At 48.9% G+C, this 12,468-nt stretch overlaps 1 protein-coding gene across 3 annotated transcripts in view; it reads left to right on the top strand.

The window, feature by feature from the left end:
• Positions 1-12,468, top strand: part of Myo5b (myosin VB) — a 312,210-nt gene that overhangs the window by 245,075 nt on the left and 54,667 nt on the right. For all 3 annotated transcript variants that reach the window (XM_046428405.1, XM_046428404.1, XM_046428403.1), the window contains exons 21-22: positions 480-719; positions 6,769-7,002. In XM_046428405.1, the coding sequence (XP_046284361.1) occupies positions 480-719; positions 6,769-7,002 (474 nt within the window). The remainder of the gene's footprint in view (positions 1-479; positions 720-6,768; positions 7,003-12,468) is intronic.

Below are 12,468 nucleotides of genomic sequence, written 5' to 3'. Positions count from 1 at the left end.
ATTAAGGCAAGAACATTGATGCTTTGATTTTCTGAGTGGCTTTTAACTTGTTAGAAAAACTAACTCATGTGCAGTTAACTTATAAGCCAGATAACTTATAACCTTTTGGGACCTCTCACTGGACGGTACACTCTATCTTCTAGTTCCCCTGCACCAGGACGGGATCTGCATCTGTCAAATGGGGAGAGATCAATAGGCTAATCATTAAATCCCCCAAATGGTGAGGTTTTTAGACTGTGGCTCCCTAGGCAGGGAAACAGAAAGCACAATAAAGCTAAAATAAGAGTCTGACAGCTGATTCCCTTGGGTACTTGGGCTGCAGAGCCTGGCTACAATTCATTCATAAAACAGCCATCAATACCTTAGACGCTGGGAGCCTATCCCCTCAGCCTCATCATCCAGGTGGTTCCATGAGCTTCCCTTGCTTCTGTCCTGTGGTACAAACCCACAGGGGGTGTGTGCCTGCCATTCCCCTCCAGGTCCTCATGGAGCACAAGGCCACCATCATCCAGAAGCACGCCCGGGGGTGGATGACACGCAGGCATTTCCAGCGGCTGCGGGCTGCAGCCATCGTCATCCAGTGTGCCTTCCGGAGGCTCAAGGCCAAGCAGGAACTGAAGGCCCTCAAGATCGAGGCCCGCTCAGCAGAGCACCTGAAACGCCTCAATGTGGGCATGGAGAACAAGGTGGTCCAGCTGCAGCGGAAGATCGATGACCAGGTCAGTGTGAGGAGCTCCCTTCTCCATTGTCAGGATGGGTGGGGCACCAAGGGTATATTTGAGAGAGACCCGTAGCTTCCTCGGGAAATGACATGTGCCAGAGACTTGAGGAAGCCTAGAAGTCCTCGAGGTATCTCCCCACCAGTAAGAACAGTTCCTGACCATGGAAGGCAGAACAATGGCCTCCCAAAGACGCACACATCTAAACCCCTGGGATCTGTGAATGTTGCTTCACAGAGCAAAAGAGCTGCTCAGATGTGAATGACCTAAGGATCTTGCAATAGGGAAATGATTCTAGATTTTCCCGGTGGGCTGATGTGAGCACAAGGGTCCTCAGAGAGGAGGAAGGATGGGTGGTGAGACTGAGGGGAGTAAATATGGAGAAGGGGCAATGGAGGCCGGGAGCCAAGGAAAGCAGGTAGTCTCTAGGAACTGGCAATGCTGCAAGCAGGATTCTGCCCTGGAGTCCTCCCAACTCCAGAAATAACCACTGCTTTCAGGAGGTTTTAGCTTCTTTGCTTAAGGAAAGCTTAAGCCACTTTCCCACATCAGCTGAACAAACAAGGAATTGTTAGCCTGCAGGAAGGGTGCTGGGCGTGGTACTAAGAGGGATTCAAGGCAAACACAGGACATGCTCCTGGGGGGCAGATACACCTGGGCGAAATCCAGGTTGGAATGAGGCTTGCACACGCACACACCCACTCTCGGGTGGCCCAAGTGGTCTGTCCTCCTTCCCCTCTAACTCCTTGATTCAGGTGGACGAGGGATAACTTTGGCACAAGTGGAATGCTGTGCTATGGGAAAGAATCTTCCTGCATTAGGACCCATGGCATGGCTCCCCATCATGACTTGCTGGGTACCACTTGTGCCAGTCTGTGATGCGTGCTCTGTCTTCACTCATTGAATCCTCACTTCACTTGAGGTCATTTCACAGGTGGGGAAATTGCAGATCAGGCCACAGAATTAGGAGGTATTACAACCTAGGTTCTGCTCACAGCCATGACGAGGGCAATACTAGTTTTTTTTTTTTTAACTGCAAACACTGTCATCGGTTCTTTCCTCCTATAGTCATTGCTGAGTATGGAAAAGAGGCTCACCATCACCTGGCTCCTGAAGGGTGTCAAGGTGACCCCAGGCCCAGGCTCTTGTAGCACCCTGGAGGGTTTCACTACTGCTGAGAGATGAAAAGGACATAGTGTGATGCTATAGGGGTCTGAAGAAAGAAAGTAAGTTGGGGCCACCAGCCATGGCCTTGGAGGTGACTTGGTTTTACTGCACCTATCCTATACTGGACACTTCTAAAACTTATTGTGACCCCAATAACAAGAATATAAGTAAGCCATTTTATACCTAAACCAGCTGTCCCAATGCAGTGCCTAGATGACAGTGCTGTATTTCAGGTTTCTGAGAAGAGGTGTTACCCCAGGGCTGTGCTTTTCTGTGTTTAGGTTCTCCAAGGTACCTGTTCCACTTGGCTCCTTAGTAAGGAATCAAGGCAGAAGGCCCAGGTATAGGATGGGCTACATTTGATCCCTGCCCCTGGTCAGCCTGCAGCAATTGGCCAGGTGAGGGAAGAAGTCCCACCTGCTCAGAGGAGAGGGTCTGGTCTCTGGCCTTGGCCATGTGGATTAAACAAGTGCAAAGAACACCAGGCTTTTGGTTTTGCTTGATAATGAAAGGGTTGTTGATGACTGGCCAGAAAAGGCATGGAGTAGTCCCGGTTTGCCCAGCTGACCTTCTGGGCAAAGTACACTTAGAGGGACGTGGAGGCTTTGATGCTGCCTCTGCCAGGATCCCTGTGTGCTTGCTGGCCACTCTGACCCTCAGGTTCCAGATAGGGCTGTACACTGACCTTGCTGATTGCTGAAGTCAACTTCAAAGGATAAAAATAAATCTAAATTTTACAATCCATGTGTTTGAACATCAAAGAGAAGCAAATTTAAAAGGCCTTTTTTTAATTTTTTTAAGCTTTTTGGCTTAAGTTTCCTGCTAACAAACATCTGTGAATACTGACAAGCATTAGTCACCTGGGCAGGGTGCCCTGCATGCCACAGGTGATCACAAGGGGCGATGAGATCTTGCTTTCTCATGTGTCTACCCATATTGCCTACGTGTTGGGCACTGTTTTCACATACTAACTTAGTGAATCCACACCACAATCCTAGGAGATCAATGTTAATATATTTATTTCAAAGATGAGGACATTGAGGCACAGAGAATGTAAGTAACATACAGCTAGTAAGTAGCCTGTGTGGCATTGACACTGATGGGCTGCTTTCAGGGCATGGTCTGCCACCTCTGACCAAATTGCTAGATCTCTCACACTGCGAGACACTAACCTTGGTTTGGGTTCATGCTCATATGATAGCATTGTCCTTAAGACTGGCAGATATTTACAGTGTGTGCTGTGGGGTCAGGGGATGACCCAGAGTCCAGGGTGCCTGCCACCCTGCTGTGAGAGAAGGCATCAGCATCCTCTTCACTGCCAGCTCTCTAGAGCTGCTGGTTTTATTAGCAGATGAGGCCAACTGTTCAGCAATCTATGAGTTGCTTTTCTTGTGATTCTTGGAAAAGATTCGGGCAGCTTCTCTCTTGACACATAGGCAAGGTTCGAAGCTGGAAGGAAGTCATGCATGTGTCAGGGAAGACAAAGGCAAAGGTGTCCCAAGGTACTGGTCAGAGTAGCATGAGGAAGAGGACCAAGGCCCAGGTCAGTGGAGACAGTCCTGTAACAAGTACCCCGACCCCTGCCATGAGTCGGCAAGGGCAGAGACTGAAAGAGAAAAACCAGGCTAAGGTGGCATCCCAGATGCCTGTCCTAAGACTACACCCCAACTGGAGAGGGAAGACAGATTCAGCACCAAGTTCCCAAACAAGTGACATAGAGTCCTTTGAGAGTCCCTGAAAGAGAAGAGGGTTAGGAGAATTTGAGCTGTCCGTGGTGCTGAGACATTCTCCCATGGTTTTCATAGTAGCCTTCGGCAATAAATAGTGACATTTCCTGGGACCGTTTATTACAGTGCCCCTGGTATAGGTCTCATGTGATATTATTCAGCCAAAATGAGGGAGCCCATGAACTTTGCCAAAAGCCTGGCTTTATATCGGCACATATGAAGAGTAACTTGGTCAGTTGAACTTACAATTTTTAAATGGGATCAAGTTTCTTATACACTTATAAATATAAGGTGGTATTAAATCCATTTTACATGGGGGAAAAAATACTAATCTATAGATCGTCAGCCTTTGAATCAGTCTGATTTCATTATACTTAATAGGTATTCAGTTACTGTGTGCATGTTATAAGTTACAGCTTTATGATCTTTGCGTCAGAAGTAGGGGGCAATGTTAGTAATCCATACTAAATAGGACTTGTTGTGAAGCTTGAATGAGTTATATATGTGAGCATAGTGCAATGTGTAGCCTGAAGCAAGCACCCACCACTGATAGCCGTTGTGTGGGGGACATGCTGCTTTTCACTGAGCAGACTGTCTTACAGTAATCTGCTTACTCCCCCTGCCAACCCAAGTCTATGAGCATTTATTGGGAATCACTCTGTACAGTTCTGGTTGTACACAGAACAAGGGGCCTGGTTTTAAGACAAGTAGGGCTGAAATTCAGTTGCTGTTCTTTACCTGACCATGAGCCTGTCCTGGAAGTAGCATCCTTTGTTCCAAGCTGTGTACCTCTGGGGCTGTGCCCACCCACAGGGGAAACTGTCCCCCCCCAGGGTGGTACTTTCTTCCAATTACACAAAGATGTTAACTGTCCCCCCATTTGAGGGTGGTACTTTCTTCCAATTACACAAAGATGTTGCTCAGGCAGGAGAGGCCCTGCCATCACCAGAGACATTTCAAAATCTCGCCTGATCTCACCTGTGTACTTCAGTAGCAGCAGTAGCAGAGTGAGCATCCATTTGGGATGTTTAAGACATCCTAGGAGGACTAGTGTCTGCCTAGAACTCTCCAGAGCCCTGTCCCCTTATGTCAGCAAAGGCCTTCACTAGTGCAGGGCAGGACTGGGTCTCCAAGTAGCACTGACTAGACCAGCACTGGCGATCTTAGCCTCCCATCACAGGGAGGGCTTAGGGGGCCCATGAGGGGTGCTAGGCTTGGGGCACAGCCAGGCCATCTGTAGGCTTGAGGACAAACAGGAAGCCATCCCCTCCTGGGGCTTCCTTTCAGAAGCCAGACACTCAGAATACAAGGCACACAGCCTCGGAACCCTCAGGAGTTGTGTTCAGATGCAGTGGGATGAGATAAGGAACTTCCCTGGCTCTGCTGTAGGGACTCCCCCATGCACACCCATGAGCCTTGCAAGCCCCTCTCTGAGGGGCTCCTTATAGAATCCTGGCCAGTGAGGATCACCAGTGTGTATTGATGTTATCCAGGCAGCGGGCTAAGTGCTTTATCCCTACATCTTGGTGACAAGCCTCCAAGGTGGGTTTACACCCATTTACATGCGAGGAAGTTGGAGTGTACATTCCTGGAGGATCAAGGGTAGAGCTGGGCTCCAAGCAATCTGTCCAGCCTCAGCTGCTTGTCACCCCAACATCCTTGAGCCTGGACTTGGGCGGTGTCGGGATCAGGAGAGCTGGGCCTCCCAGAGGCAGGCTGTGTGGCTGAGGTCCACAGCAATGCAGGGCATGCCTGTGCCCCCTGCTGCCTTCACATGCATGCCTCTCTTCATGCCCAACCTTCACCAGGGACCCTAGCCCTGTCATCCTTACCACCTTTGGTGATATGACCCAGGACATGCCACCTGGAGGTGACAGATTAGCTAAGCCTTATTTCCAACCCAGAACAGTAGAGGTCAGAGGGAACTAGTCCAGCCTGCCTTCCCCACTGTGCAGAGACTCTCAGCCTCCATTGACAACCCCCAGGAGGGTAGTTTAGGCAGGGACGGTCTTCCTAAATAGACACCAATTTTTTCCTCAGGATGAGGCTGACAGCCAGACCAGTCATAGGGAGCAGGTTGTACCAGGGCATTCCTACCATGTTGAGGACCCCATCCTGCTGCATGCACATGGACAGTTGTTGCTGACGCCCCAGCCCCGCAGTCCCACGGCATGTCTGGTGGTGTCCAGGCTCCAATGGCCTTTCTTTTACTTTTCCTCACTGCTTTTTGTGAGGTCTAATTTCTGATGTAAACTAATCATTGATTCCCACTGTCCTTGCTTATTGGTATTTTACCCAGTATCTGTTCTACCTGATGCTCCTGCAGAGGACAGCAATGAAGAATAATCGATGACTATTTGCTGTTGCCTGCTTATTTGGAGAGCCCTCCTTCCTCACCACTACTCTTTCATACTAACTACTTTGGGCTGTTACTCTCGATTCTGACAGCCACAACTCTGCCCCTCATTTACACTTGGATTTGACCCTTGCACTAGGTTCTCGGGGTCCCAGGCACACAGGGAAACGTGAGTGGGTTGGTGATCAGGTACCCAGTGAGCCAGGCTCACATCAGGTGCAGACTCTGCCAGGCATCAGTCGCCCGACTCAGAGGCACCCCGGGTAATCTAGCCTGACAGGTGGCAAGAGGGATCCCAAGGCCCCTTAGAAGAGGGATGCTAAAGGGGGCCTTTGTCTCAGAGCTGGCGATTAGGTTGCAGCGCTTTGTGCCAGCAAGTCCAAGGGCGGGAGTGCTTGGTGTGAAAGGACAGAGAAACTTCAAAATCCAAGACTGCAGATCCAGGGAGCCGGCTACATCATTCCTGCAACTTCCAAATCAGGTGGAAGGATCTGTCCACCCAAAGGAGAAATCAAACTGCCATCAGCCAGCTTCCAGCTCTGAGAGGGCTCATAAAAGCTCCTTGAACTATTTTTTGATCCCAGTGCTGCTATTGTTTGCTTCCCTCTGTTTCTCCTGGGCTCACAGTAGAGTTTTGTTAGGGAGATGGCAGGCGAGCACTCGAGCATGTAACGATTGTGAAGTTTAATTCCACCTTGGAAGTACTTTTCTATTGCCTTCACTATGCCTTTCCTGGCCCAATAACCCTGTCTTTCTCTTCCCTCCTCCTTACCTTTCCCCATTTTCTGATTCTCCACAGAACAAAGAGTTCAAGACCCTGTCGGAGCAACTGTCTACGGTCACCTCCATACACACCATGGAGGTGGAGAAGCTGAAGAGGGAGCTGGCGCATTACCAGCAGAACCAGGTGGCCGATGCCAGCCTGCAGCTGCAGGAGGAGGTGCAGAGCCTGCGCACGGAGCTGCAGAGAGCCCACTCAGAGCGTAGGGTCCTGGAGGATGCCCACAGCAGGGAGAAGGACGAGCTGAGAAAGGTATGCCTGAGCCAGAAGGGCAGGGCTGGCGACCGGCTGGCCAGTGCAGCACCCCTCAGAGACCGTTTCTTCTTCAAGCTGAGAAATCACCATGGCTTTAATGGGGCTCATACCCACAGACCAGCCATCTTTCTGTGCTTATACAGAAAGTGGCCAGGTTCTGGGTAAGCCAGACAGATGTGCCCATTCACTGAACAAGTGTCGATTGAGCTTCTGCCATTGGCTACACCCTGGTGTCTCTTGAGAGGGATACACAACCTCTGCCTTTACGTATCTCTCTTACAGCCTAGAGTTATTCTCTGGATCTGCTAAGGCCTTAATACTGTTGGCAAGAAAGTTGTTACAGAGATCATGATTGCTCTAGGGCTTAGGGGTAGCTTCTAGATGTCACTTCCCATCCATAAGAGGTCACTGTGCTTTGGGGAATTTGCTCAAGTTTATGTAGTCAGTTCCAGCCTTCCCTGCTGTTTGGTATGCTTCCCTATGAAGTAGACTTCCTAGGATCTCCCCAGCAGCCCCAAACATTAGGACACAAATAATCTCTTCTCTAGTCCCAAGATACCTGTTCCAACCAGGAAAGTCCCAGAGTGCCACTAGAGAGCCCTCTATGGACTTAGGACACAGCTGCTGACTCCCCATCTCTGTAGTGACCTACAGGCCACAGGGAAATAGTACATTACTCACATGCTTAGCACTCATCACTGGAGAAGTCACATTGGGTTAGGAATCTAAGGAGTGGGAGATTCAGTGTTCCTACATTATATTTCAAAATTAGGGCGGATTGAGAGCTGACACAAAGAGGGCCCTGGAGCAGGCCTCAGAATACTGACCTCGTCCCTACTTCCTCATGGTCAAGCATGTGCAGGAAACCTCACTGGCCTCTATTACCTGTGTGTATGAAAGTTCTTCCAGATCATCTCTAAGGCTCCCTCTGGACTTGCACTGGCTGATGCTGTGAGGTTGTGTTTGGCTTCTAGAAGGAATAGAGGACCTCAACTCTGTTTTGGATGAAACCTGCAGAGCCAGCTCATGCTGGACTTGTCTACAACATTTTCCCACCCCAGGCATGACTCCTGCACCATCAGCCTTTGCCTTCCCCCCAGATGCCAGGGATTTCCAGGGTCAGAAGTGAGATCCAGATGGGTATTAGGCCCAGAAGAATGTCAGACACAGGGCTTGGCAGTGCAGGCAGCACACCCTCCTAGTGGGTTGCTTTGAGGCATCACAAAATCCTCTGCCCAGGTAAACCACCTGCCAGCTTACCCACCACGAGGTCTGGAGTGGGCTTCCTCCTTTAGGATGAAGTATGGGTACCAGGCTACAAGCCAGTAACCGTCAAACCATGGATTGTGCACTTGTGCTCTGCTGACGCTTGGAGCAGATGAGTGGGTAGCCCTTCTGTGTAAATAAAAACAGGAAGGTGGACTCCAAAGGCAAAAAGAAGAGGTCAAGATTAGAACTGGGAACTTGAGATTTGTGACCCTGGGAGGAAAGACGACTCCCTGCACATGCATCTAAGTCAGAGTAGACACCTGGGAGGTCTGTTCACCTCCACAAAACCAAGGTCTCTCCTATCTCTGTCTCCCTGGGTTGCACTGACCCATCATCCCTGCATTCCCTGTTTCCTGCTTAACAGTGCGATGTGGAGACTCCCAGCACTTTTCAAACATCCAGGTCTCCATCCAAAGGGGCATAAACAGTGTATCATGAACATTTTCCTTGGCAGAGCAAAATACAGAAAGCAGATTTCTGCCTTCTCTTTTTAAAAAAAAAAAAAAATTGCTATTTCCTAGGAGTATATTGGCTTAGGTCTTAAATAAAACTACAGCTTGAAACTGGCAAGAAAGCAAGTATTCTGCAAGGAGAACAATAGGCAAAGAGCAGAGCCCCTTTCTCTGACTCCACACAGAAGCAAAACCTAAGTTGCAAAGACTCAAGACACCACCATGATCCATTAAGTGGATCATCTTTCCAAGGAAGGGGTTGTTGGTGGGGGGCGGCAAAAGTAAGCATTCTTTCTTCTTGAGGGTCTACTACAACTTTTTATTCTGGTGGTTGGGGAAAGGTAGAGGGGCTGATTTGCTTTGTTTCTGTGCCTAGTCAGGGCTTCATATTTTTTAAAGGCTCTGTGTCCAATCTTAACAAATGCTGAATAATCAGACAGTTGGCTTCCTCCTAGAGGTATCCAGGGGCCTGCTCTGCACTGAGCAAGATTGATGAGACCAGCAAAGCACAGTGAAGGAGCCAATGACTGCTGGTGGATGTTTAATTAATGAGTTTGATGTTTCTGTTGGCAGAAGCAGCAAATGTTGTATTGGAACTGGCATCCTGGAACATGTCAGCCCCACCCCGATGGCTTTAACTGGGAAGCCACGTGGCTGCACTGCCTCGGCCTGTGGGGACAAGGAATTCATATCTGTGTCCTCAGAGCCCAGGGCATCCCCATGTCACAGCCCAGCCTCATCCTTTTCTACTTAAAAAAAAAAAAAAAAAAAAAAATTATTTCTTAGGCCCCTCCACAACATGATCCATACCTATGCCCTTAACCTCCTTCCTGTTTGTTATTTCTTGAAGCCTCCACCAACCCTATGCTGCCTGCTTTTATGCATCTGTGCTGTTTTGTATGACTGCCATTTGGTGTCCCTGATCAAAGGGAGGCTCCCAGGGCTGCCCTTGGCGCACAGGCAGTAGCTCATTATCCAGAACCTGCTCTGAAGGTTGTTTGGTCATAGTGAGGCTTAGCTGGCTGCAAGGTTGCGATGGGTGAAGTGGAGCCACCAGCAGCCAGCTGCCTGACACAGTGGGGCCATTGACATTTGCAGGCCCCGGGCCCTGAGCATTGAGAGTGGTACATTGTATCAGGTCATCAATCACAGGGACATCAGATGTTCTTTGATTACCTTGAGTGGTTCCAGTGTAAGACTGAAGTTTGAGATTTTTTTCAGAAGGAAGCAGAGGGATCTGCCTGGGTGATTCTTTACACTACAAAGATACAGAGCAGGACTTCTGTGGCAGCTAAGACTCAAAGTTGTACTCTCAGTGGCACAGGGTCCTGGCTCATGAGGAGCTAATGGTTATTAGGAAAGGCTCCTAACCCATCTCTGTGGTGTCTCATTCAGCCATCTTTCAGCAGGGGTTTCCTGATTGCCTGTGTTAGGGACTGTTCTACACACTGGGGCAAAATTAATCAAAAAAGGTCCTTCTCATTCCTAGGGAGCTTACATATGGGGGATAAGAGGAGACAGATAGGCGTCAAACCCAGATTATCCATCATGTGCTATAAAGAAAAATAAGAGTGACCTGTGGAGGGAGGAATGTGATTCCTTTGTAATGGCCAAAGATGTCCCCACGGAGATGGCCCTGAGCAAAGAGGGTAAGTTGTGAGGTACAGGTGACAAGTGTATTAGATGCAGAACAGCAAGGAAGAGAAGGGTAGGAGGGGAGGTCAGAGAGGCAGTGGGCCAGACCAGGAAGGACCTTCTGACCTCAGGCAGCATTAGCCCATGAAACCTCCAGACATGTGCAACAGTAGGTTCTTTGAGCTTGGGGATGGGAGATCATCGAGGTGACATCTCCTGGGCTACTGTGAAGGTTTGTGTTTTAGACGTTTTCAAAGTTGCCTCAATGTTCAAAGAACGTTGGTTTTCAATTCCTAGTTGTTTGTTTTAAAATTAATGCTGTGAAGCAGGCAGATCGTCCCAGGGAACAAGACTTTCCATTAACCAATTTCCAACTATCCTTACAGCTCACAAAGTAGCCCATCACTTCCTCTGGGCATCCTATACACAAAGTCCCTCTGCAATGGAGCATGCCATTGGTCAGTACGGAACACAGGTCATTTCCACTAGATGGAACCGGAAATCTCCATTCCTATGACCACTAGCAAATACCACGGAACTTCATTGCAACAACCTGTGATCTGAGACGAGAATACAATACAAGGGGGGTGGGTGGTGTTATCTCTTGTTTTTGAGCCTCATTTCCTCCCTGTAATGTTTGATTCAGGAATGCAGGTCTCTCCGTGAACTTGACTTTCAACAGGTGTTTACTGAGAGCCTGTGTGTGTCAGGTACTGTTCTGCACACTGGGCTTATTTGGAAGAGAAATTTACTCTTGGAGAATGAGCACGTAACTCTTCAGGAGTCTATAGAATTAAAGACTCGTCTCTGCCAAGGGCTGTGCTTGTACAATTTCTTCTTAAGGTAGGTGCAGCATGTGGACAGGCAGGAAGTGGAATGCTCAGAACAGGGTGCCTGCACTCCCGTTGCTGTACAAACAGAGGGTTCATTCTGTAACCTTGTGGGCCCAGGAAGGAGGGGGATTTTTCCCACAAAAAGGAGCTGGACTTCACTGATGCCAGTCTCTTTGGTCCATCCTAAAAGATGTTCTTGCTGAGTTGCTGCTGCTCCAGCCTGTGTTCTGGTTCACTCTTTGTGTAAACCTTTAGCTCCCAAGGGCTTCTTGTTCTGACAGTCTCATCTTTATGTGATTCTTTTTTTTCCCCCCCAGCATCTTCATTCTGTGGTCCTCCAAGCCTGGAGTTTCCTCCCCTGTCCTCAGGATCCAAAGTCCTCCTTTCTTCCTTAGGTTCAGCTCAGCCCCCTCCCCTCCTCCATGCACTCTCTCCTGGTCCCTCCTGCTGTTGAAACCAGTTATGTGAGGCTGACTCTCGATTGTTCATTGCTGTTTCTTCTTTGCCTCCCAAACTGTCAGAAGACAGGTTGCCAAGTGGTTCAGAGCCTAGGGAAACACCCAGACTGCTCAGGGAAAGCTGTGTATACCCCTTCCTGGCTGTGTGTACTTGGTGAGTTCTCTAATGCACCTGGGCCTTAGTTTTCTCGAAAGCAAATAATGGGGCTGGGAGTATAGCTCAGTGGTAGAGTACTCGCCTAGCATGCATGAGACCCTGGGTTCAGATACCACACCATGGAAAAACAACCTACCCCAAAAGTATTCTTAAAAAATAATGCCTGGGATATAGAGGTAGTAGGAGCTCAATAAATGTTGGCTTATTTCCTCGAATCGTTGCTTGGAGGTCCATCCTTATACCAGGACTTCTGAGCCAGGGGTCTGAAACCTGTTGTGACTCTCTGGCCAAATACTTCCCTTTCCTAGAGCAGTGAGAGCCCACCTTGACTCGTGTAGGTGTCTAACAGCTGTGTATCCCAGGTCAGCTCACATTTTGTTCAGTACTTCCTGCCCACTCATTTTTCTCTGCTTCTATTCTCTGCTTTAGTTCCATTTCCCATTGATGAGATAACCCAACATTGCATTCATTTAGAATGTTGATGGTTGTTTACATTATACTCAGAATGGGCAAGTAACTCTCTCGCCAGGACTTTGTAGGATTAGAAGTGTCCCTACCAAGAGCCAGGGGCTGTAACTTTCTACTACCTGGGAACAGATGACAGATGAACCTTTCCTGATAGGCATTGTCCACTCAATTGTCAATGGTTTTCCACTAGA

This window comes from Marmota monax, unplaced genomic scaffold (assembly GCF_021218885.2).
Source record: "Marmota monax isolate L192 unplaced genomic scaffold, Marmota_monax_Labrador192_F-V1.1 WCK01_AAM20220418_F8-fsc00031, whole genome shotgun sequence".
In the NCBI taxonomy this organism is placed as follows: domain Eukaryota; kingdom Metazoa; phylum Chordata; class Mammalia; order Rodentia; family Sciuridae; genus Marmota; species Marmota monax.
This window is presented reverse-complemented; position numbering and strand designations above follow the sequence as displayed.